The sequence below is a fragment of the Alternaria ethzedia genome (genome assembly GCF_023757985.1).
Source record: "Alternaria ethzedia strain BMP 0044 chromosome Unknown scaffold_4, whole genome shotgun sequence".
NCBI classification, from domain to species: domain Eukaryota; kingdom Fungi; phylum Ascomycota; class Dothideomycetes; order Pleosporales; family Pleosporaceae; genus Alternaria; species Alternaria ethzedia.
Genome location: NW_026056197.1, coordinates 809,035 through 833,751, shown reverse-complemented (window position 1 = coordinate 833,751; position 24,717 = coordinate 809,035). Strand labels below are relative to the sequence as shown.

Here is a 24,717-nt window from a genome sequence, read left to right as displayed (position 1 = left end):
TGCGTTAGAAGGGGTCCAACTTGATCAGGTGTTTCAGATTCAAGCAACTACCCACACCGCTACAAATTTCACCATGGCTGATGATCACTCCACGGCAGATTTTTCTACTTCAGGCTTCTCCACGGCAGTCACATTTCATGTGCGAGTATGCACTACAAGACGTCTAGTTTAGAATGCTCATCGCTACCAGAATCTGAGTGCGATGTAGGTCGTTCATTCGTGTGAACGCGTCACATGCGCCTCGGCGTGCTGAGCAAACCCGCCTCCTGACCGCGTCGTCATCCATGTAGCTTTCTGTCCCGATCCGCGTCTCCGGGGGAAGACGTTCACTACAATCCCCCAGATTGCGTTTCTAGTTAGATCGAAGGGTCCATCACCAATCACGACCCAGGAGACCCGTGGGCTTACCAACTTAGATGCCCAGTTCGGACTAGAGGATATCCGTCACATGGCCATAACACAGCAGTCGCGACTCCATCGAGTTCGCTGCCTCCAGGAAAGCGCGCAAACTCCACCTTGGCCGCATCCACAGTGTTCGCTCGGCAACTTGTTAAATGCACTCACTTGGTCCCATCTACAGACATACCATCACATCTTATTTGGATTGAGCGCCACCGCATCTTCAGAGCCCGTACTGCTACCCTTGATTTCCAACAATACTACCCGACAACATGATTATCAGTCGTGCACTTACTGCGTTATCGCTATGCGCCGCCACGATTGCAGCTCCAACGTAAGTCACGCGCACGATGCGGAAGAGAACGTCTTTCCTTTTCCGGTGATAGAGCAGTCACTTCCGCATTCGACACTCCTTTCGTCCCAACGCACATATGACGCAACCGCTAACCCATCTAAAGAGAGAAGCGCGGTGTCGACTTCAAGTGGGGGTCTGACAAGATTCGTGGTGTTAACATTGGTGGATGGTTGGTCTTGGAACCGTACGTATTCCCGAAGGTCTTCGTCACCAATCGCCACCCAGTTGTGTTGCTAACCATCTCTACGCAGTTGGATTACGCCTTCTATCTTTGATGGAGCGAACCAAGGCCGTCCGCAGAGGGACATCGTTGACGAATACACATTGGGCGAGAAGCTTGGCAGAGATGCGGCGGGAAGCATTCTACGGAAGCACTGGGACTCGTTCGTATCATGGCACGACTTCAACAAGATCAAGCAGTCAGGCTTCAATGTCGTTCGTATCCCCATCGGGTTCTGGGCATACGACACTTTTGGTACACCGTATGTCAGCGGTGCGAGTGTCTACATCGACGCTGCCATCGACTGGTCTCGAAGTCTAGGGCTGAAGATCATCATCGATCTCCATGGTGCACCAGGCTCTCAAAACGGATTCGACAACTCCGGTCAACGAATGGACTACCCTGGATGGCAACGCGGCGACACCGTAAAGCAGACTGTCCAGGTTCTACGGACAATCTCGCAAAAGTATGCTCGGACAGAGTACCAGGACGTCGTCGTCGGTATCCAACTACTCAACGAGCCCGCGTTGTACACTGGCATCAGCGAAGACGTGACCAGGCAGTTCTATCGCGATGGTTACGGTCAGGTTCGTGAGGTTTCCGACACCCCAGTCATCATTCACGACGGGTTCAAGCCTCCGAACACGTGGAACGCCTTCCTCACTCCTTCGGATGCGAACGCGGTGAACGTCGCGGTTGACCACCACGAATATCAAGTGTTTGACAGCAATCTCCTCCGCATGTCACCTACGGACCACGCACGCTACGCTTGCAGCAACTCTCAGACTATCGGCGGTGCGGACAAATGGACGTTTGTTGGCGAGTGGACATCGGCTATGACGTGAGCAGTCCGCATTCTTACAGTTTATGAGACGTCTACTAACGTGTACTAGGGATTGCGCAAAGTACCTCAACGGCTTCGACCGTGGCGCCCGCTACGATGGAACCCTCCCAGGCAGCTCCAGGATTGGATCTTGCGATTGGCAAAACGACCTATCACGGTGGTCAGCCTCCTACAAGGACGACAGCCGACGTTACATTGAAGCCCAGATCGCCGCTTTCGAGAGCAAGACTCAGGGCTGGTTCTGGTGGAACTTCAAGACGGAGGGTGCGGCTGAATGGGATGCATTCCGACTTATCGACGCTGGCGTCTTTCCGGCAATCAGAAACGGGCAGGTAGAGTATAAGTTCGGCCGCATTTGTTAGGAGCGGAATGGGACGGTGACTTATCAACCTCCGGGTAATTGGGCTGAGACCTAGAGTCCTGGATAGACGGGGCGATATACACGAGCAAGGTAACGCACATTGTTCAGTTGGTTGGTGGGCTATATACCAGAATACTACGTTTGCGCGCATTTGGAGCTCAGGCATTCTGCAACGTGAGAAAAGCAAGTCGCGCGAACCACTTTGCTCTGCGACAAGACCACGAAGACTCCAGGGTTCGGGGCTGGGCTTCTCACCGGAACCAGTCACGAGTAGTGGGCTCGGAGTATCAATGCGACGTTCATGTCAGGAAAGAGTCTTGGTATTTTCTGCATCAAGGTATAACTACCCCGCCGACATGATTAAACCTCCGCTATTATACGTACATCTATGTTGTTTCCATATACCACCTCATTTCCTCTGGAGCCCCCGCGAACCGAGGTCGTCGATTACTGGGTCTCTTCCTCAGTGGGAGCAAGGTTCTCCGCTAGCACCTTGTCCACCTCCGCCATGGACAACCCGTGCACCTTCGCCATATGGACGCGGAAATCTTGCTCCTGGGGGAGCTTCTTGTGCTCCTTAGGAGTACCTACACAGCGCGGACAGGTTCTCGGCTTGTACGAGCAATGTGTCGCCAGGTAGTGCTTCTGCCTCGCTGCGTAAGTCGGGTACACTATAGTCTGGTCGCACTCATCCTTGCGAGTGCAGGGCGAAGGCTTGAAGTCGTGAATTCTACGGACATGGTTCTGCATGCCCTTGAGAGCCGTAAACTTTTTGTCGCAGCCGCTTGTTGTGCAAGGAACGTTCTTGTCATGCGACTTTTGTTTTCCTTTACAAAACAGTTCGTGCGCCTGCATGCGTTGATTGATTGTTGCGCTGAAGCCGCATCCTTTTGAGCAACTCATGCCAAAAATGCTAGAAGAGTCCTTGCTGCCTCCGTTGATTGCCAGAGTCTGAGCTGATCTGATGTTGATCTTGGAGAAGTGTTCGATGAACGAGATCCACGAAAGTGTAAAGGGGTCCTCCTCGGTGGAAATCGAGGATGTTGATTCATACGGGTCTTTCGGAGAGTTTGCGGCGGCCAGTGGTTCGAGATCGAAAATGTCTTCCGAGTAACTGTTCATGTCGAATACTTTATCTGATAGTAGGCTTTCCACGAAGCCTGACAACATCGGATCTACTGGGATCTCGCTCTGCACCATGTCAACTTCGAATGCCGGTGCTGCTGCATACTGGCGCTCTGCCAGCGCTGGGGCATGCGTCATGGCGTTTTGATCGGCTTCTGACAGCGGGTTCGTCTTGCGCCTTTTCGGGGCTGACACGGTCGGAGTCAACTGTGGATCTATAGGGATGTAGTCCTCGTTCTCCTTTTCCGAATCGACACGGTTGAATCCGGACAGGCTGCTGGTCTTGACCCATTCGTCACGATGAGCCTTTGCCATGTGGCGTCTTGCTCTCCTCTTATCATTCTGGGACGCCGGCCCTTTGCTGCCGAGGTACTTTTCTACCTCCTCCGTGCTGAATTTCGGTTTCTTGTATTCTGATTGTGACTGTTCGTGAAGCCTTGTTGCCGGCATCTTCGTCCAGTCGGCCTGTAAGCGCTCTTCCATGAGACCTGATACCGCACCACCTATGTAGTCCTGGGTGACGCCTGACTGGGCAGCTGCATTCGTGTGACCCATCAACCTTCTGGCACGCTCGTGGCTCGAGGTTTCTTTGGTGGACGGCAAGTGGTGGGCCTCGAAGGCTACACCGCGGCGGATGTCATGCGTCCCTGGGGTTGACAACAACCCTACCAAGGAAGAAGCCCGCTGCAGAACCGTGCGCAGTTGCGATTCTGGCGCTGGGGAATCGTGAGTGAGGGCATGACCAGCATTCGCCGCCATCAATATGGGCAGTGTAGGATCTTTCCACAAGATCGTCTTGTTTTGCCGTGCACGGGTTGTGGCCAGGAGAGACTCGATCGAGGTTTCTGCGACATTGCCGCTCCGGAGGGCCATTACGACGAGAAGCTTGATCGGATCGCATACGTTGAATTGTGGCGACAGCAGCTCTAGCTTAATCGAGTGTGCGATGTTGCTACTATCCCTATAGATGGTCAGAAAGAAGCTCAGGGTAGCGTTATCAGACTTACTTGTTGCCTTTTGTGTAGCGGAGTTCAACGAGACAATCGAGTGCTTCGAATCCTGCTTGATCCGTGACGAGCCTCACGGTGAAGTCACCCCATTTGGCATACTCTCTGCCCTTGAAGCATGACGACTGTGCAAGGTCTCCCGACCTAGCCCCTGTTGATACCATTAGAGCCATAGACAAGGCTCCTTGAAGAACAAAATCCCAATTACGGCATCCGTTCATGGCAGCATCGCGGAGCCACGCGGTGGCGATGAACAACACGAGGCGTCCACTCATCCATTTCTTCTCCCTACTCTCATCTTTAGTTATGTGACCCTGTTCAAGCATTTCGCCGAATGCAGCCTTGATCTGGGTGGCTTCTCCTGGTTTGATCTTGAACTCGGGATGCGCGGCTTGCGTGGTGATGATGATCCAGGCAATGCCATCAGAGAGGCTTGAGTAGGTCATGATTCCAGAGGGGCCGCGGCCTTCGATGTACTTCGGGTATGCGTAGGCGAAGCGTATAATGTGCTCGCTCGTAGGCATCTGGTCTGGTCTAGAAATCTATTAGGAATCGAGGACCTCGAAGTTTGGCGTGTCGGGGTATCTTACGCAACGTTCAGACTGTCCTTCAAGAACCCAAGGAATCGGTTACGCCAAACGGCCTGCGCGTTCTTCGTCCTGGGGGAACCGTAGTAGATGGGTCGCTGTTTGTACGCAATTTTGCTCGAGACGCGATCTTCTGCTGCTCGGGCGAGGGCCCGGTGCAATGAGTCGCCGCCTAGATGTGCGTACTCATCTACAGAACAACGCATTAGCTTTCTAGCTCTCCAGTGCACGGGAAAGAATCGAAGGCCTTGAATTAGGGCGCACTTACCTTGTCGTTCCGGAATCTCGATGTCGGAGGAGTTGAAGTCATCCGCGAGGGTAGCCGTGTTGCCGGCCATCGTCAGCGCATGCACTATTCGAGGTAACGAGGATGACGGAAAGGCTGATGGAGGACGGGTGAGGGAAAAGTCTGCAAGTTTTGACGTGTGCGGGGCAAGGTGAGTGTTTGCGCTGAGGTTGGAAAGAGCGAATGGCGTGGTAAACGTGGCACACCGCCACCTTTTCAAGCTAATTGGACAGCAACGTAGTGATGCAAGATCAAGAGGCTGATGGAGACAATCCTTTTGATTCGTGTTATAGCAGTGGCTTTCATTTCTCGACCAATGCGGCATAGAATCATGCTAACATCCAAGCTTGTCACACATCCGAAAGAGGAAGTGCCGACGGAACCAAGCTTATTGGCAACTCATGACCGTGTAGGTATCGACGTCTTCGATATACACCCGTCTAGTCCTCGTCCTCCTCGTCCTCCTCGTCCTCCTCGTCTCCCTCCTCCTCCTCGCTTGTCTGAACGTACCACTGCGGCGGAAATGACATATCCGGGACCTTGGGCGGCTCATCGTGAGGGCGTACCAACGGTCGCATCAAGACAGTGTTGACGGTCTTCTTCTTCGACTGGATATTGATGATACAGTCATCAATACTGCATTCCAACGCTTGCAGTCGAATGACGATGACGGTATACGGCTGGCCGGGACGAAGGAGCCGACTGTAAAGTTGCAACTCGGCATTCCGATTCCACCATACTTCGGTTTGGATCATGATGGAGGCCTCTGGGATATTGATGCCTTCTCCACCGGCCTTTCCGGAGAGAAAAAGTGGCTTTGACGGGGTAGTGGAGGATGATCTGAATGTTACGAGATTGGCCTGCCTCTGGCTGTCCGCCATCACTCCGTTGTAATCGAGGCCCTCGATACCCTCCTGCTGAAGCAGCGCTGACTTCACCAAGTCTAAAAACCTCAGGTACTGTGATGAAATGACCATCTTTCGTAGCGGGTATTTCTTGCGGAGGTGGGTGTAAAGTCGCAGCACGCGTTGCACTCGTCCAGATTCAAATGGTACGTTGACGTTCTCCTTGAGGTGCTTGAGCCAAGCCTTTCGACCGTTTTGCTCCTCTTCAGAGCGGTCACCGTGGAGTCTTTCGTGAATAGCGTCCATTTCGGCCTGGCTGAACTTGTGTACAGGCTTGACTGGCGCTGCAGTAGTCGACTCGAGGTTTCCTCGGCTTGTCTCTTCGTCGTCGTCTTCGCCGCCAGAGAAGTCACCGTCGTCCTCTTCGGTGTCGTCGTCGTCTTCGTCTTCGTCGTCGCCGCCAGAAAAGTCACCGTCGTCCTCTTCGGCGTAGTCGGCGTCGTCGGCGTCGTCGATGATGAAGCCGAGCTTCTTCTTCGCTTGGAATCGCTTATCGAGCAGAATTGGGTGGAGTGATGCCTGCTGTGCCCTGATGGCGTGGACGAGTACCTGCAGCGAGTCTTCCTTCTTACCAAACTCGATGCCCTCGATTTCCGCCCTCTTTCGCTTGCCCTTCTTGCCCTTCGCCTTCTTCTCGCTCTTTGCTTGTTCCGACTGCTGCGCCTGTATGTATGAGAGGTAATGATTCTCGCTGAGATTCGCATCATCCTTGTTGAGCTCGAAGGTCGACTTCCAATGCTCAACCCCGGGTAATTCTAGGACAGCAGCCGGCCTCGCCACGGTGAATCTCATCAGGAAGCGTTGTAGGAGCCTGAGCCTGGCCATAGCTGGCTCCGGCTCCAGTCTGCCATTGTAATCCCATGAGCCGAAGAGTCTGTTGAAGGATCCAATGTCCTTGATCGGCTGGTGCTTGATGAATGAAACCGGGCCCGCCCACCCATTCCATTTATTATGCGGAAACGTTCCCGACAGCATGACTGTGGCTTGGGCGGGGATGGTCCGTAGTGAGTGATAGCGCTTCGACTTTGTGTTGTTGGTGCGATGGGCTTCGTCCAAGAATAGCCGCTTGATCGGGTAATCTTGCCGTTGCCAAAACTCGGTGTGAAGAAATGAGGTGGCACGTCCCTTGGCCTTGAGGTAGCTGCGATGAATATTCTCGACCAGCTCATAAGATACAATCACCACATCTGGTTTCTGGGCGAAGAGCTGGTGCGCCGTCATCCTCGAGTCTGTCACGCGCACTACTCGTAGTGCTTCTTGCTGCATGGCGTCAGCTCACAATCGACATGCTCGATTTGGGTCATTCGTACCTTTTCAAATGCTCCATTGCACTCATCCGCCCATTGTTGACCGACTGTCTTGGGTGCTACGACGAGGCAAAACCCTCGCTGGGGTTGAGCCAGCTTGATCATCATCACGGCGAGATTTGTCTTACCCAATCCCATCTCATCACCGCAAAAGAAAATCTTAAACTTCGGCTGCTCGCAGAGCCAATGACCTTGCGCTGCGCCTTTCTTTTGCCACGCGTGTGGTGTAAAACGCAGACCAACGATATCGACGGGTGTCACGTTATCTAGGGCAACCTGCCATAATCGTCAGTGAAGGAACCAGTCGTGAGTCAGACAGAACACTTACAATGGCCTCTTGCCACTCGTCGCCCAGATACATACTGATGTGTATGTATTTGCCCTTTGGTAGTTGGATTAGGTCGCTTGCTGCGTCATCATCGCGCTCCTTGTGCTTTTCTGTGTGAGCCTTGTCACCACTTTCGCTCGACTGATCTTCGTCTTCGGTTTCGACGAGGTCGATTCTGGCGGCTTCCATCTCTTTATGGTTGCCTTGCAGATGTAGGCCTGGGCAGATCAACTGTCTTAGCTCACTTGGGGGACTGAGTGCATCTGACGGCGCAAGTGCCAGCGCGCTCAGAGCAGCGATGGCTGCTGTTGCGGCCGCATCGGGGGGGACCGACTTCTTCGCCCTCTTGGCTGACATTTCGATGTGAGGATGGATTGATTGTGGGAATGTGATGGTAGGGTTGGTTGTTGTTGTTGTGGTGGTGTGGAGGAAGCTCTCCAAGGGCGGTCGCGGGACTGCAGAAGCTCGGACCCCACCTTTACCTTTACCTGCACTCCTACTTCAGCTTCGCACTCTCTTCAACCCTCTTCTCTGCAATTCTTCCTTATTCTTTGGTGGTATACAAGTCAAATAATAACAAGAACGATGCCTCCCCGAACCCGCAAGCAGACAACATGGCACTCTACTCCAGGACGCGTGCTCGGTAGCGGAGCAGAAGTGCCTCCCGTTGTAAGTGAATGTGCTCGGATGCAGCAAATCGAGGTCCTCGCTTACCCTCCTAGGTACAGGACAATGAGGACTACGTACCTGGCGCCAATGAAGCGGACACGGACGACATCGACGAGGGCGGCGCGACTGATGACGCCAGCGATGTCGATACCAAAGACTTGCTGCAACCTGTCGGCACTGAAGACGCCAAGGTGGAGGAAGAGGACGAGCCGGAAGAGGAAGATGAAGAGGCAGACGAGGCAGACGAAGCTGAGGTGGGAGGCACCACGGTGGTCAAGGACGACGGGCCGGCGGCCGACAAGAAAGAAGTCCGAGTCATATCGCAGGCTCAGATGCCTGGCTATGGCGACAGTGAAGTGAGGAATAAAGATGGAAGCTATGTGTTCACCAAGGGTGGCGGCGTCAAGCTGGAGACCGACATCGTCGCCAGCATGAAGACGGACCCACGATACTTGAACATCCAGGCGAAGAGCAAATTGACGCGTAACGCCATCATCAAGCGCGCGGTATGTACCTACAGCCGAAAACGAGGACCTCGAATCATCTGCTAACAAGGTTGCAGACCGAGAACATGAGGGGCAAGCCGACCCAGCATCACTTCACGGACACGGGAAACAAGGCGTTCAAAGCGGGCGATTACTCCACCGACTTCTGGGAAGACTGCCTCATAGGTCCGTTTGTGAATAAGAAAGTCGTGGAGTTCGACGGAGAACCTGACAGCATCAATGGCGAGGCTGACAAAGACATGAAAATGTATATCCTCCAAGGGTATCACCAGTATTGCCACTGTACAAGCTGTACCAAGCGGCGCGGCAATGACGACCTAGAGAAAGGCAGAGTAGCGGCTAAGTTGAGACTGGAGCGCGACAGAGCGCGTATACACCAAGAGTCCATTGACAAGAAGGCGAGAAGGAACATGCGCAAGACCCCGAAGACACTTAGGTCAGGCAAGGTGGCCGACGAAGGATGTTCGCTCGGCGAGGACTGGGACGCATAGGGAGCTCGGCTGGATTTGATTTGATTTGTTCTTGATTTGCATTTCTCAATGGGTGGACGGCTAGGAAAGACGGCTAGGAAAAGTCGCGTAGCCAGGATGCAGAAAAGTTACCATGTTTGTGCTTTAGACCTCGCCCCGTTTTCGACGACGTTGATTCGGCCGTTCCTTTCATACGTCTGAAATCCCCGAGGCGGACTTTCTTGGTGCGCTTCAGCAGACTCCGCGTCTTGCTGAGTTGCCGTCCTGGTGAGACCTAAGCTGTCGCTTCGACTTGCGATGGCGATGGAGCCTAGTTCTTTATCCTCTGAGGATGCGTCTCCCTCGCCAGATGAGCGTCCCATGACTGTTGCGTCCCATCTCGCAGCCACCTTCTTCTCCACGAGCAACAGTCTGAGAATCACATCCAAGCCGACTAATGCATAGCACATGCCGAAGACGGCATTGTAACCAGCCTTGTCGTAGACTATGCCACCGAGTAGAGGCGATATGAGCATTCCAATCGACATGCCTATGGTCAGCCACCCAGCAGCAGTTGCGAGTCGTTCCTGGGGCACCGTATCAGCCAACAGGGCCAGACCAACAACCCATACCACAGCTGCCGAAGCCCCCTGCAGGAGCCTTCCGACAATCAAAGCCCCAATCGATTTGCCAAGGTTCAGCAGGATTGTAGCTCCTAGGAGAACGAACAAGCCCAGAAGAAGCGGAAAGCGACGCGTCGATCCGCGGTCCGCAAGCCATCCGCATATGGGCGAGAATGCAAGAAGAGCGGCGCCATATACAGCAACCAGCACCGAGACCCAGTATTGAACTTGGTCCTCCTCAATATGACTACGCGAACGTATTGCGAATGGGATGACGGGTACAATGACGCCGTACAGAAACATGTCCTTCTTGAATCAGCTCTTGTTCAGCACCTAGCTACACCTGCATTGAGGACTTACTGTAAAGACGGCCAAAGACACAGTCCCGATTATGAAAGCATCTGAGCTTCTAACCTTGAGCATAACCGGCGGTTTGGATCCATGCTGCGTCAATGACGACAGCCATGAGGAAGTCGACATGCTGTTCTGTACTGCTATTGCTCGATGCGCCGCGGAATCTATTTGTACAACAGTTCCCCTATGAGGACCCGGAGCAGTACCACGGTTCTCATGCGGCCCCTCATCTAAACGATCGTCCATGGATGCGAAGATTGCGGTACGACGATCACGTCCACAACATGCGTATCTATCCTCTCTGCTCTATCACTGTCTATCAGCAATGCATGTTGCTGCAATGCAAAAGACTGCAGGTCGATGATGGACGATGCGATGCGATGCGATGCAGTATTCGTGGCGCGTGTGTTGGTGCTCATGTAACGGCTCTCTTCGTGGCGTGATCCCAGCCTCGTTTTTGCCGCGGCCTTGACTAGCGTATTGCCTGCATGGGACCCCCCACCTCGAGACCTCTTCTCTACAAGCAGGACTCCAACTGTCTCGTCGCCCATATGGTGTCATTCAATTGCACTACCGACTGGCCTTTACTTTTCCATGGACGAGTAATGTCCGGCCATGTGTGGAACATCGTGGCAGCCACGGGAGAGCCATATCGCGCCACGTGCCTCAGCTGTGCGGAAGATACATCGTGCCGAAGGAGAACGGGCTGCACGGTTATTTGCTCCGGACCAATGTACGAATGATTCCGATGCTTTTGCTGGTAGAGTGCCGAATCGTCTTGGAGCGCGTGTGAGCAGCCATGATGAACTAACCAGACTATTCAGCAAGGCAAGCGCATGTACTCGTATTGCGCAGCTGGCACATAGCGTACCTGTTGCGAGGTGTGATACAAAACCTGCGTCTATATCTCCATATTGAACAGTGAGTGGATTCTCCAGATATGTACTGGAAGAGCTTGTACCTCGTTAGAATGCTGGTGTGGACGTACTGCGACATTTCGGCCTCAGCCTCGCCAAGTGGGCATCTCTTCCCATTATATATCGATCTCCCTCACTCGGCTCTGTCGGTATACTAAACATTACGATATGATCCATGACATCACCGTTAGTCGGTTTCTTTGCTTCTTTCTGGTCTCCTATCCGCATTGCCATCACAGGTCGCCGAACCTTTCCACCAACAGTCTTGCTTATTCCATCGGCACGTCTTGGAAGCATGTACTTTGGCCTTGCCTTTGTGAATGTGTACATGTATTTTGGATGGACAGCCTGTGAACTTCAAGTAGGGGGTGTAATCAGACAGTATGCCATCACGGTGACTGAAAGGATGCGTTGCGATGGAAGCTGATCACCTCTCGGATTGGCTGGTCAAGCACTCACGTTCTTTCCTTAGCTGTCTCACATACATCGGACGTTTCTAGAAGGAAACATGGAAAGCGGCGCTCTGTAGTCGGGCGGTTTCATGAGTTAACTACCAACTTCACTTTCTACCGGTTCCCGCCAGTGCCTAGCATTGCCATCACATCTCATGTACGCTTGAGGATCAAATGTCCATCCGCGTCAACGAAGTACGAAAAAGAATAACTGGTAAGATTACATTGTCGTAAAATTTTGCAGACTTGCGTTCTGATAGTAACGTCACCTTCAGCGCGCATGTTCAGTTTACCCTCATATGAGGTGCGCCTTCGTGAAGGCCGGTCGAATTTGATTTCATCCATTTAAACGAGCCATGCGATAGCTATTCTAATCTACTTCACACCTCTTTCTTTGGGGCCCCTCGTGGGAAGGGGGCTTACCACCGTTATCTCATTGGCATTATGGGGGTTGTGAGTGACTCGTTGTTTACAGGTCATCGCAGTACCGTGGTTATTCACTTGAAACTCCACTATTACGTCATATTGTGGCAGCCTGGACCTCAACTCGCTTCTCCTATCTGAGACAAGAAGGACATTAACGCACAGACACAGGTGACCCTTGCTCACGCAGAGCCGCAGCAAACTGTCGCATACAGCAACTCGTCCACTAAACCCCGACGCTCAACACCCACGGCTCCTCCAAGATGGTACGATTCAACCCTGCCACGCCTGTTCTAAGCACATGCGCACACCCCGTACCGACCACTCTTGCTTCCAGGCTCCCCTCGCCGCAGCTCTGCCCATCATGCATGATAATTTCACAAGCCCGAGACATCGAGGCTGTACAGGAACAGTTTGATTTGCGCGGTGGTCTTTTTCAGTCCAAAGAAGGCGGCAAAGGCGACCATGCGAGCCCTGGCCACAAGGCCGTCAGAAGGAACTGGCGCAGGGCAAAAATTGCACTGACCAATACTGTGGAATTGTTCGAAGACTTACTTAACGACACAAGTGTGCCAGTCCAGGACCTGACCAAGCTGAGAGAAGCGCTCAATATTTGGAACTACAAGAAGGTCTTGCTGGGTAGAGTGCCGGGTCTAAGATACGTTGACGGTGCAGAGGAGGGAGAGCCGACCGAGTTGGAGAAGGAGGGTGCGCGTTTGTTGATGGTATGGTTGAGAACGGTGATCGAGAAAGAGATGGAAGAAGCGTGGAGAGACGAGGTAACATCATCCGTATCCGCAACAGGATTGAATGAACCGCAGCAGGTGCTCACGATGCCGGAGTCAACTGGATTGGATCCGTTAGTGGAAGCTTTGCGCAGTCAGCCACCGGAGTCTCAGTGGATTTCAGCACCAGAACCGGAACCGAAAGAAAGTTTAGACGCACATCCCACAGCCACAGCGATGACTGCGACCCCGCTAGCATCCCAGCATAACTCCGCAGTCCCCAAATCGATCCTTAAGCGCCTACGCACTCGCACCATTCCAGGCAGCCAATCCGCCTCACCATCGCCTAAACGGGTCCGCACAACAGATTCGGTGACTATATCACCCGAGCATCATTACATCGTCAATCCTTCGCCCTTCCAGCCGCTCTCTCGCAACGCAGTTGTGCTGCCCCACGCCGACCATACACTTGCCGAAAACCATCGCCCGCGACCTAAGTTCCATCGCACAACTTCAGCCTACACACCCGGCGTATGGGCATCGGATGCTTTCAGCGAAAAGGTGAATACTAGCTTCCTTAGCATGTCGCGCGAGGATATGGAGAAGCACTACGATGATGAGTCAGCAGAACAAGAGCAGGAGCACATGTTGGCGGATAAGCTGAAGGAGACGAGCAGAGGCTGGGTGGCGCTTTGGTGGGCGAACAAGGTCGCTCCGCACTTGGACCTGGAGAAGCTGAAGATGGAAATGCTAGCACGAAGTGAGGAGACGGAAGTGAGGTAGACCACTGCACTTGGCTCTAAAGTGCGAGGGTGTGCGAAGCTCAGGGTCGTGATTGCCGCTACGAAATCGAGAATTTGACCTTGAGATTAACACTAGTGGTTCAGACGACTTCGGTCGGAGTGAACATTCTGGGAACTGTTTGAGACGCTTGTATACCCCTAGACATGATGAGTACGGGCGCGCGGTATTGACCGGTTTCTGGGGATCCGGTGCGCCTTCCAAGGTCTGCTTTCTTTTCGTTTAGATGACCTGGGGAGCGAAGCCGCCTAGCATTGGTTTCACATGCGAAAGCTCATAAAGCTGCCGAAGGATCGCTGGTGATGGAAGCGACATTTGATTCCAAGCATGAGCGAGGGAGCGCCATAGCGCCGTGTTGGACGCAAAGCTGGGGCGAGGAGATGGGGGGCAACGCGTCGTCGCGTCAGGCGTTCCTGCCGTAGCGCGAACACCCCAGTCGGGAAGATCTCCGCAGCTACGTCACAATGGCTTTTCTAGAAACCTTAAATGTAAACACTTCCTCTCCATAACACATGCATCTCTATTGTATCGGAGGCCACGACACGAATCAACATCAATATGCCTGCTACACAACCCAGCGCGAATGCAGGTGAGTTGATAGACGCCTCCAGCTAGCTTAATGTGACGCTCTAACCGATCCCACTAGCGCAGGAACGGAGCCGAGAGGAGAACAGCGAAGTGGAACTGGGAACAGAATCGGAAGCTGAGAGCTCAGGCGCAGAGGACACCGACGAAGAAGACCCTGAAGCGATGCTCGAAGCAGTGAAAGCAGATCAAGCCAAAGAAGAAGAAGTAGTCAAGGCCGCCGCCGAAAAGCTTGGGGACACAGAGCGCAAAGTAGGTGACATTCGCGGAAAGTGGCATCTCTACTCCGCGCAATGGGTGGAAGACTATGCAAGCAAGGAGGACCAAGACCTCGAAGACAACGACTGGACCGACGGTGTGGGAAGCATCGAGTTTGGAAAGCACCTTATCGTCGAAGATTTCGGTCCCTATGCTGGTAATATGGGCATGCAACTCGAGATCTGGGGTGGGCCTGTAGACGCCCATGCGACCACGTTCAACAAACCGAAATATACATCCACGCTTCCCGAAAGCGTCCAGCTCTTCGATGAGGGTGAAGAAGATCAGATCTACGTCGAACTCAGGTTTCTCGGAGATGGCTACTTGGAGTTGCACATGGATGGTATCTACTTTGCTGGGATTCTGGTCCAAGATCGGAAAGCTGTGAAGCGCGCAGCCGAGGAATTCGATGACGAGTGGCGGAATTGCAAGTATACCAGGCATACGCACCCGTCGAATATGCTGGCGGGGTTTGGAGTGCCAGTTGGCTTGGAAGACTCTGATTCTGGGAGCTTTGACGAGAGCGACGATGAGGACGATGACGAAGATGGAGAATGAGAAAGCATGCGATCTCCGAATTTGTATACACTTCAATGTTGTCATTTACGACTTTGTAATATATCCTTTTGGTTTTGTAGTGCGAGGATCTCTGATCGTGAATTCGACGTGTGATGACGATGTGGCGTCGGGCCGAACCCAATGCACTACTCTTGGTAGACCAAAAACAATGCAACGCGTCTCGGCGCGACCCTCAACCCGACCTTGAGCATCACAGATTATCTCTCTCCACCAACGAATTTACTTCTTCCATCTGCGCATAGACCTGTATAGGCGAAGAATCGAACCGTAATCCTCTCCCTGGAGTGTTCAAACCAGAATGCGCCCTGTTCCGTTTCGGTATGGCGACGCAGCATAATCACGACGGTCCGAGAGGGTTTGGCATGCATAGTGGTAAGATGCCACGACTCTTGTTCAGATGAAAGCTTACATACTCTAGAAGAGACGCCGGTTGCAAAGAAAGAAGAAGAGTGCGAAGACGAAGAAACAGAAACGGACGAGGAAGAGGAATACTACGTAAATCATCAAGAAGTTGCTGCCGAACACAAGACCGAAGCAACCCGTTTCGAGGATCAAGCACAAGCTCTCAAGGAGAGACTACAAAATGGCGAGAGGATACCTCTGGGAGACATCAGCGGCAACTATACGCTTTACTCGTCTCAACATTTGGACATCTATGCTCAGAATCCAGACCAGTGGTGGGAAAAGAGAGATAACATCGATGACTGGGAAGCCGGAAGCCTGAAAATCGGTAGGCAATACTTAGAGCCATTGTTGCCTAAAGGTGATAAAGAAATTGGTATCAAGCTCGATCTCATGGACGAACCGGAAGACGGGTTTTGGATGGACATCAGGAGTCCTCCGCAGTTCGCGTCACAAGACCCAGCTGGAACGTTTGCCTATGGCACTGTGGAAGAGGCTGCCTTTGATTGTCAACTCATGTTCTTGGGTGAGGGTGTTTTGGAGCTCTGCTTTCCAGGCAACAAATTGAGATGCAAAGGATTGCCTGCCTCTGTGCGTTACGTTGGTGTCTGGGATGGAATGAACGACTCGGATGACGATTTTGATTATGGTTCGGAACCTTTTGGATACTGAGCAAGAACGATGTTAAGCCAGGAATTTGTTGCTGTGCTATTGGCAACTGCAAGAGCGAACAAGACCTTGCCGAAACGTGTGGTTACCAGCATAGCGAAGTCGCGAATAGAATGGCTAAACGATGAGCCTTCAATGGAGTAAATTCATTAGGAACGAAGATCTTCTCATCGCGACGTATCCAAATCATTATGCCGCCCCCATTCTCAACGGCATCCCAGCGCCTATTTCAGCGGCCGTCCGTCTGTGACCTCTCCGTACGTCGGATCGTCGTACTCTCCAAAGCAAGCGAAATCGTAATCCGCAAGCTCAATCTGCTTTTGCTGGACCTTCAGGAATGTCTCCATCTCGCACCATCCGTCGTCTCTATCACCACATTCCTTGTGACTACGACCCAGTGGAATAGTCCTCTGGTTGAGAATGAAATGAACGTAGCTCGTCGGCGGCCCGTCAAGATATATCTTCTCGTCCGTCCGGTTAGGGTTGACGGGCGCAGGTGCTTTGATGACTTCGATGTCGAGACGACCAGCGAACGGCTGGAGATGCGAGAGGATGAATTCGCGGGGCGTCTTGATGTGGGTCGTGGGAAGTACCTCGCTGAACTGGGTGATGCCGAATGCGACGAGAATACTGATGATACCGGCGTCGTGGCTAAAGTCTAGGTTCAGGTTCTGATCGATAGGAAAGGTGACCGTGTTATTGTCAAGAGTTACGTTGATTTGGGCGGAAGGGGAGGTGATAACGTGGTGCTGCATGCGGGCGAGGACTTCCTCCACGTAGCCTGTGCAGTATTAGTATAGTGAGGTAGAAGAGGCATCGTCAATCCTTACCGATTCCAATAGCACGACCGACTGAAGAGCCAAATCCTGTGCCTGCCTGGAATGAAAGATCCAGGGCGTACTCGTAGCCTTCCCACTCCTCGTAGGTAAACAGGCCGCACCAGTGAGAGAAGCCAAGCGAAATTGTCTCGTACGAACACAAAGCTTGAGCGTTGTATGTATCGGTGATTGTCCAGTCAAGGTCACCGGTGATATTGCTTCTGAACCTCTGATGAGCATCATGAAGGTACACGCCGATCCATTCCATGAGCCCTTGTCGCGCCGTCGGCCAACTCGAATGGTTGCACTGCTTGTAGCCAGCAAGCGTATTGTTGAAACCAGGCGCCTCAATTGCCAGCTCAAGCGTTGCATTTTGCGCCCAGCCTAGACCGAAAAAGCCGGCAAGGAAGTACTCCGCCGACTCGGTCATGCGTCGTTGGGTCGTACTCCGGACGATAACCTTGCTTCCATTGTTGGGATATAAATGGCCATACTGGTAGTAGTGCAGAGTACCAGAAGTAAATAGCTCTTGCTTGCCATTGGGAACGAGGATCTCAGCACCCAGTAGGAACTGCCAATCGTTGAGGAACGAAAGGGGTCCGTGACCTGTGAACTTACCAGCCGCGTCCGTGAGCTTCTTCCCTAAAGTCCGCTCTGCAGCTTCACCACTGACTTCGGGGTACCGACTTCCATGGCGATGGACCATGTTGAGCCATGTTACGTTGGTGCCAGGCGGTATAGAGTACTCGTTTACTCCGAAGCCTCGGGGATTAGGAAAGTAAGGGCTGATGTTTGCCATACTTTGGAATATGTTCTTGTTTTCCGCATTGCCAGCAATGGGGATTTGTGTTTCCAGAGGCGTATTTGGAATGTATGACACGCCGGCAAAAGGTGCTAGGTTTGTCTGCGCCATGAACGGTGCAGCGCCCGTCTTGGTAGGACCTTGGAAGTGTCCATCGTCCGTGACAAAGTAGTCTGGAACAGATGACTTTGTTGGTATTGCTGTGCGATTGTTAGTTGCTGCTTCAATCTGCTGGCCTAACCAGTAAGATTAGGGAGTACCTACACTTCACATCCTGTTCGCCTTGAAGAGGTACTTGAGGCCCAGATCGTCCTGTTCATAATTAGTGACTGTTAATTTAAGCCACAGCAACAGTAGGTGGCTAGTGGATGAGGCGTACGCACCGAGATTGGCCGGGCTAAACGAGTTGAGGAGCTGCAGCGACAGCTCGAGGATGCCGTGCATGGTGGGGTAGCTGCGAGCTCTTACTCAGCAACGTGCAAAGTCCAGGTCTAATGAGGTAGGTGCGATGGACGTTCTGCAAACAAATCACCGCTTCACTACGCGTCGCTGTCGCTACACTGGAGTTTTCGCGTCCAGATTGTTAAGAGACAGCTTGAGCTTGGGCCAGGAGTTGGAGTTGGCAGTGACGCAATGCCGAGGGCTGTCCAACACGGTATCCTGGACCATATCGTCCACATGGGCGTTTCGCATTCCGCTCACGCTCTTGAGTCGAGGAACGTGTACTGCGGACGAACTGTTTTTCGTGCACTATGGTCATGTTTTGACTCATCACGCATAAGATACAAAAAGATTAATGCATGCGTCGTCGTGTACAATAGCATAGCTGCGAACAGCTGGGACGCATGGCAGCTGATTGTTCCTGACTTTGAATCGCAATCGCATGAACATGGTTGATGTACCTTCAGGGCTTGATATGAGGCGGGAAGGCTAGATGAGGGTGAGGCTTAATGCCTCAACACCGGATTGTCTCCACGAACCCTTATCTGGAGATTGCGGTCAACTACATTCACGCAACTGCAGATCGATCGCCGATTTCTCAGACCAATGTTCTCCGAAGATCGTTGATAAATGGCGATCAATAAGAGAATCTAAAGAGTTTGTCGGGACCTCGCGTCCGCGCTTTAGTTGCCTCATTAAGTTCTGATATGGTCTTGACTCCTCGGCCACGGAGATGGGCAACGATGATCTTCAGAAAACTATGTTTGTGGCCGCAGGGGATCCGGGGAATCCCCAACAATCTGGTCTGGAACTGCCACATCCGAATCAAGTGGGGAAAGACTGCTAATCGATATGGCAGCGCTTCATACATATCTCTGGTGTCGGTGTGTTCAATGATCTACCTACACCGTATCTGATGACTGTCTCTTCGAATGACGGTCACCTTTTATATCCAGTGAAGGGAAATTGGCGTTTCCAAAGTAGATATATATAGACCTCGCACGCCGGAGTTGAAGGCAGTTTTCGTCCAGTGCACAGAGGCATCTGGATACTGTTTCTTCCAGAGGCCAGGTCTAATAGGTATATATCGCATGTTATAGGGACGCGTGGTTGTCGGAATCCACCACCGGCGAATTTGTCGGTGCCTCGCGTCCAGCTCTTCATGCCCCGTGATGCATACCAGGCGTCCTTTGCGAGTTACATCACCACATCCCAGCGGCGTCACTCTGCAACACAAATCGCCGCACTGTCTCCGAATGCAGCCCTACCGGACATATAAACCGCAGCTCCACAATTGCTCGCACGCCGGCGCAACAGCGGCATGTTGTGACTTGGTTCGGCAGCGATTGATTACTGGGTTCGGCAGCCTTCCATGATCGAAGTGTCGTGATTGATGTAGCCTTGTTCTGAAATATCAAGTGAGGTGTCGGACCGATACAAGTGTATTGGTTGCGTGTACCAGGTGGACCCTGGACAGCAAGAGCATGACTCAGGTACCATCTGCTGGAGAACCACCGAAGAACGAAAAGTGGACACCCTACAGCGAATTGCCGGACCAGCGATGATGCAGAGACAACGGGAAGAGTGCTAGCAGCATGCAAACCGATTGATTGAGTGAAATAAGCGAGCTGTGGTGACGGTTTTGTTGAGTTGGAGATGTCGGAGATGTTGGAGACGTTGGAGTAGAAAGTTTTGCAGAAGGAAGTCAAAGCAAAGCAAAGCAAACGGTATCCCAGTGGAAGGACAGTGTGATGCAGTCACACTCCCATGCGAGTCGCGCAGAAATGTTAATTGTCATGATGTCTTGCAGGCGCGTCGGCCTGTCGCTCTCACGTTACAGAGCATGTGTGTCGCCTTGAAACCCCGTGCGGATCGTCGCCGACTGAAAACAGCAGTGGCACGCTGGCAAGGTATGTAGACGCGTGGTGAAGCATGCTGCGCAAGGCCGGACCGAATAAAGCAAAGATAGTAGTTGCAAGGCCGGCATCAGCCGGTCCTACTCGAACACCCGCGGGAAAATGACACTCGTTCCTCAGTCTTGCCCCAAGCAGCCGTGTTCCCGAAGGATCGTCGCGAGGCAGAACAGCGGTGACCTTTGGATGCTTCAGAAAGCTCACCCAGCGCAAGTCGCAACCTAGCGAGATGCGGATCGTACCGGCGAGGTGGAGCTATGCGCGCTGAAACAACTTATTGATAATGGGGAAGCGGTAGGCCACTCAGATGAATATGTTTTCTCACGTTGGAACGTTCAACGTCATGATCCTGGAGATCGCCGTTGTCCAATGCAGGAGAAGTACGGATTGGACAAAGTGCGACAGAGTCGCGGCGGAGGCGGGAAATGTCCCATGCACTTATGACAGAATCACGGCTGTCATATTGCACGAAAAGAAGCTCTTGGCCCGGCGCGCAAAGGTCGAATAGAAGCACCGTGAGCGGTTGCTCAGCGGCCAGGGTGACGTACTGATCAAACGAGAATTTCGTCATTGGTCATGGCATAGTGCGGAGTCAACGCACACGAGATCTAAGGGTCTATGGCGCTCGCGAGGGAGTGTGAGGGGCTGGAGACGAGGCGCGAAAAGGGCTTTTGTGTGTGCCGGGCGCTGGCTGTGTGCGTGCTGGTGGTGCCAACGGGCGAGGATTGGTGGCAACGGCAATCTACAAAATACCATGCAAGCCAAAATGGCAGGCCAACGCCGCCGCCGCAGGGTCCCCTTAGCCGATCTTATATATTTCTGGTGCGCAAGCTCGACGAAACGGATGGCTCACAAAGAGGGATCAGCAACCACGCCCAACACGAGCGGCTGGTGATGTGCGCATGGACAGCATGACCCGCAGTCAGTCGGTCTGTAACGCGTCGCTGTGCGCTGTGGGTACAGTACCTAGGTAGTTTGGGCGGAGACAGCGTGGTGGTGATGCACTGCTGTCTGGGTGCACGCAGCGATGAGGCTGCCCGCTCGCATCGTGACTTTCAACGTTGGACGCAGGCACCGTCGTCGCCGCCCGCAGCACACGCGCAGAGACGTCAGCGACGACGCCATTGGCGGTTGACGGAACCCACGGCAGTGTTCAGTGATGTCAGCCGCCCGCAACGCGCAGCCGTGCTCAGTGTGCGGTGGGACGTGGCGGAATGGGGCAAGTGATCAGCTCTCCCATGTCTCACAGCGGCCGGCGACGTCATGCACCGCTTTCGGCCTCCATCATGACCTCTGCAGTCGCAGCGCCGCAGCGACGTCTTCAACCCCCTCGCCCGCGCGCACGCCCTGAATCACGCCGACGACACGGTCCACGCTGCGCTCATCCACTGCCCGCACCACATTCGCCAACACGCCCCAGTTGCCCTCTCGCAGGCCTGGCAATAGCTGTTCGGCCATCGCAGCGCTAATTGACCGCTTCTAATCATCCGCGCCTCTGGTGGGTGCTTTTGCCCTTGCCGATCAGCAACGCAAACCTTGCCTGCGTGTCGACAACAAAACACAGACACAGTCACAGTCATCTCGTGAGTAGACGCCGCTGGTAGCCATACGAGAGCGCTATTGCCTGCTGCCGCCGCCGCCACCCCGAGCTGTCTGCTAGGAGCGCTCGCTGCGTGCACATTCGACGCCCGCGCGCAGGGATCCTCGTCTCGGGAGACCCTGAAGCATTATCTGGCTTAGCGCGGACAGGGGCCCACCCACTCTAACATCCTTCCACATCAACCGTGTGGCTTTATCTTGGCCTGAATCCACCCACGGCATACTCTTGCCGACGCTCGCCCACCTGGCTCCATCCCTAACCTACACTCTGAGAGCCGCACTATACTGTCTCGTGCCATGAACCCGCACATTTCCATCACCTCCTACCCGTCTACTTCAACGCAAGACGACCGCCGCCCCTCCTACCCCGACGACATGTCGACTTCCTCCTCCAACTCTTCCATCAGCGACCAGGAGATGAAGAACGACCCCACACTACAGGCCCGGCCCCGGCTAGGGAGCAGAAAGTCGAGCGGCACCATCATAATACCCCGCGACAGCCCCAACGTCGAGATGAAGGAGGAAGAGGAGGAGTACGACGACGGCGATGCGCGCACCATGAGCCCTCGCCGGAGTAGCGAAGAGATTGAGAAGATGGGCCAGGATGCTCGCCAAGCTCTGATAGAGTAAGTAACTCAACCCTGCATCTCCACGTACGTGGCATGCAACGCTGCGACCCCCCTCGGTGTCGCTGTCGCCCACTGTGCTACCTCTCTCGTTTGTGTGCGCGTTTTTGACTTTCGTCCCAGCCCTTACCAGACTAACCGTTTCGCTAGACAAGCAAAAGCCCTCCAAGCCAGCCTCATGCAGATTGTCGACCGCGTCGAGGTCGTCAAGAACGAACACGAGAAGCTCGAGGGCGGCAACAAGTTTCTCCAATCGTAAGTACTCTCCGCATCTCCATTGTGACGACTGGCTAACGGCGCGCAGATATATTGGCGAGCTGATGCAGACCAGCAAGCTCACCTCCACCGGCGCTGGCAAAGCGTCCAAAGTCAAGGGCAAGGGCAGGGTTATCAAATAACAATCAGTCCTCGTACTCCTACCCACAGGCGCGGTGAGCCTCCACTACGTCGGCATTCCTCCCAGGCCCCGACTCATCATGGACGCCACTCGGCTCTCGAACCCCTACTACCACGCAATCATGATGGTCTACTGTCTCACATACTGATCATCACCACCTCCTTCCAATACACGAAACACGCACGTTGATACCGCGTTTATGAGCATCTGCATAGCGGCACAGGATTGGGGAACCGGCGTTCGTCATTACACTTCGATTCAGCATACAGCTTCTGTCTTACCACCCTTCCGACAACCATTTGAACTCGGCACCGCTGGCTCAGTGTTGTCGCACTCGATTTTGCGATTATACCACGGCACATTGCGCCCTTGACCATTGGGTTTTACATTACAATAACTTTACACTTTCACCCGACCACTTTACGGGGCCATGGCGACTACGGTGTTATAGGAGTTCCTGTTTGTTTCCATTCTATACCATGGCAGGATTCTGTACGGTACCCAAGCCCCCTTTGTTTTTGCTACCAATGGAAGAGTTGAATCAACCTCTTCCAGCCTATAGCTGAAGTATCGGTGCTTTGTCTGATACTCGGCGCTATGTAAGGCTTCATCTTATTTGAGAGAAAATTAGAAGTAACATGGTTTGCACGAGCGAATAAGCACAATGGTTATTCATGCACAGAACCGTCGCACAACCGTTTTGTTCCTGCCGCCCAACATTGCCATCATCATCTTCCAATGTAGATGACAACTCCATGACTGCATGTGTGCCAGTGCATGTATGCCCAATCTAGCATCGAAACAGGCAGGACCCTGCATGCCCATGCCAGATACGGTGAGCTGCGTAGCAGATGACCCGTCCAAGGCTCCACGAAGGAACATGACAAGGCTGCCGCAACGCAAGAAAAACTGTTCGAGCAGACCCGCACCGCTGCCCCTCTCTTTGTCGGACCATGCTCCAACCCAAAGCACGCAAGACAAGGAAAACTGACAGCCGCCACACTAAGCTTGACTGAACTAAGAAAACCACGCAGACAACACCCACCTCGCTGGTAACGCACGCCCGTCTCCGCTCTCCGTTGTTCCTACTTTGACGCTTTCTTGTTTCTCTCCGCTTGCATCCAAGCGAAAGCGATCGGACTGCCCACGATGAACTAAAGCACCAAAGAACTCTAATCCATCACGCGCAAATCTAACGACTCATGCTGTTTTTTTCTTCTCTTGCGCCTCTCGCTTGCTTGCCTACGTTCCGCTTTAGCGCGTGGGCGCCCACGCGATGCAATCATCAATCATACACAAGCCTCTAGTGTGCGATTCGCCGTTGCAACGTCGTGTCACAGATCTCGTGTGTCTGACTTGTGCGCTAAGCCCACGCTGCGGTAATGCAGGTGCACTCCACTCTGCTCTGCCGTGGGAAGGCTCACATGTGCATCCATCGCACTTGCCGAGTTGTTACCGGAAGGAAGGACGTAAGGCAAGTGCAAGGTGGAGGAAGGTTATGGGAATAAATCTTGAAACTCTCTACCATGCTCGACTCGGGTGTTGGTCCGCAGCTTCTTGCATGCCATGATTGGTGCGGAACCCCTCGAGGGAAATGGGAGATTAAGGTGCGGATATTATGATTCGTGGGGGCGAAATTGGCCGCCCTGCGCTCGGGGAGGGGGTTCCGCGACATCAACTTAGCAACCTTGAAGCGAAATAGGTGGGAGTGCTAGTTGCTATCGATAATATTGGGATTGACAAGCTCATGAGCTCAAGCCAAAGGCAGGCCATCGCGCTCGGTGGGCACGTTGTATTGTTGTTGTTCTTCATCTTCGGTATCGGTGCGGTGAGGGGAACACGCCGACGATCTTTATCAGCCTTGCATCACGACTTCCCCATCTTGCCCTGGTACTCCGACGACACGCAAATACCTTGATAACAACCGCTCACATGCGCCGGCATTCATGTCAATCTCGGTACTGTGCTTGCGGAGCTGAACACGT

At 53.2% G+C, this 24,717-nt stretch overlaps 10 protein-coding genes across 10 annotated transcripts; 6 read left to right on the top strand and 4 right to left on the bottom strand.

Annotated features, from left to right (window-relative positions):
* Positions 1 to 671: 671 nt before the first annotated feature.
* On the top strand, positions 672 to 2,180 carry J4E87_002413 (uncharacterized protein; the record flags this gene model as incomplete). The annotated part of the gene is made up of 4 exons (XM_049374050.1): positions 672 to 733; positions 858 to 938; positions 1,006 to 1,815; positions 1,868 to 2,180. The coding sequence occupies 4 exons, from the start codon at positions 672 to 674 to the stop codon at positions 2,178 to 2,180; spliced, it is 1,266 nt and encodes a 421-aa protein (XP_049236190.1).
* Positions 2,181 to 2,626: 446 nt separating this feature from the next.
* J4E87_002412 (uncharacterized protein) lies at positions 2,627 to 5,236 on the bottom strand (the record flags this gene model as incomplete). The annotated part of the gene is made up of 4 exons (XM_049374049.1): positions 2,627 to 4,265; positions 4,312 to 4,845; positions 4,902 to 5,088; positions 5,167 to 5,236. 4 exons carry the CDS (start codon positions 5,234 to 5,236, stop codon positions 2,627 to 2,629), a joined length of 2,430 nt encoding a protein of 809 aa, XP_049236189.1.
* Positions 5,237 to 5,624: 388 nt separating this feature from the next.
* On the bottom strand, positions 5,625 to 8,081 carry J4E87_002411 (uncharacterized protein; the record flags this gene model as incomplete). The annotated part of the gene is made up of 3 exons (XM_049374048.1): positions 5,625 to 7,349; positions 7,400 to 7,672; positions 7,725 to 8,081. The coding sequence occupies 3 exons, from the start codon at positions 8,079 to 8,081 to the stop codon at positions 5,625 to 5,627; spliced, it is 2,355 nt and encodes a 784-aa protein (XP_049236188.1).
* A 228-nt stretch (positions 8,082 to 8,309) lies between these two features.
* Positions 8,310 to 9,390, top strand: J4E87_002410 (uncharacterized protein; the record flags this gene model as incomplete). The annotated part of the gene is made up of 3 exons (XM_049374047.1): positions 8,310 to 8,393; positions 8,447 to 8,899; positions 8,956 to 9,390. 3 exons carry the CDS (start codon positions 8,310 to 8,312, stop codon positions 9,388 to 9,390), a joined length of 972 nt encoding a protein of 323 aa, XP_049236187.1.
* Positions 9,391 to 9,497: 107 nt separating this feature from the next.
* Positions 9,498 to 10,394, bottom strand: J4E87_002409 (uncharacterized protein; the record flags this gene model as incomplete). The annotated part of the gene is made up of 2 exons (XM_049374046.1): positions 9,498 to 10,277; positions 10,332 to 10,394. The coding sequence occupies 2 exons, from the start codon at positions 10,392 to 10,394 to the stop codon at positions 9,498 to 9,500; spliced, it is 843 nt and encodes a 280-aa protein (XP_049236186.1).
* Positions 10,395 to 12,380: 1,986 nt separating this feature from the next.
* J4E87_002408 (uncharacterized protein) lies at positions 12,381 to 13,625 on the top strand (the record flags this gene model as incomplete). Its single annotated transcript, XM_049374045.1, has 1 exon — positions 12,381 to 13,625. The coding sequence occupies one exon, from the start codon at positions 12,381 to 12,383 to the stop codon at positions 13,623 to 13,625; it is 1,245 nt and encodes a 414-aa protein (XP_049236185.1).
* Positions 13,626 to 14,226: 601 nt separating this feature from the next.
* J4E87_002407 (uncharacterized protein) lies at positions 14,227 to 15,044 on the top strand (the record flags this gene model as incomplete). Its single annotated transcript, XM_049374044.1, has 2 exons — positions 14,227 to 14,232; positions 14,295 to 15,044. The coding sequence occupies 2 exons, from the start codon at positions 14,227 to 14,229 to the stop codon at positions 15,042 to 15,044; spliced, it is 756 nt and encodes a 251-aa protein (XP_049236184.1).
* Positions 15,045 to 15,427: 383 nt separating this feature from the next.
* J4E87_002406 (uncharacterized protein) lies at positions 15,428 to 16,139 on the top strand (the record flags this gene model as incomplete). The annotated part of the gene is made up of 2 exons (XM_049374043.1): positions 15,428 to 15,434; positions 15,484 to 16,139. The coding sequence occupies 2 exons, from the start codon at positions 15,428 to 15,430 to the stop codon at positions 16,137 to 16,139; spliced, it is 663 nt and encodes a 220-aa protein (XP_049236183.1).
* Positions 16,140 to 16,360: 221 nt separating this feature from the next.
* Positions 16,361 to 18,200, bottom strand: J4E87_002405 (uncharacterized protein; the record flags this gene model as incomplete). Its single annotated transcript, XM_049374042.1, has 4 exons — positions 16,361 to 16,917; positions 16,967 to 17,956; positions 18,021 to 18,068; positions 18,140 to 18,200. 4 exons carry the CDS (start codon positions 18,198 to 18,200, stop codon positions 16,361 to 16,363), a joined length of 1,656 nt encoding a protein of 551 aa, XP_049236182.1.
* A 3,806-nt stretch (positions 18,201 to 22,006) lies between these two features.
* Positions 22,007 to 22,733, top strand: J4E87_002404 (uncharacterized protein; the record flags this gene model as incomplete). The annotated part of the gene is made up of 3 exons (XM_049374041.1): positions 22,007 to 22,335; positions 22,486 to 22,590; positions 22,640 to 22,733. The coding sequence occupies 3 exons, from the start codon at positions 22,007 to 22,009 to the stop codon at positions 22,731 to 22,733; spliced, it is 528 nt and encodes a 175-aa protein (XP_049236181.1).
* Between the last annotated feature and the right edge of the window lie 1,984 nt (positions 22,734 to 24,717).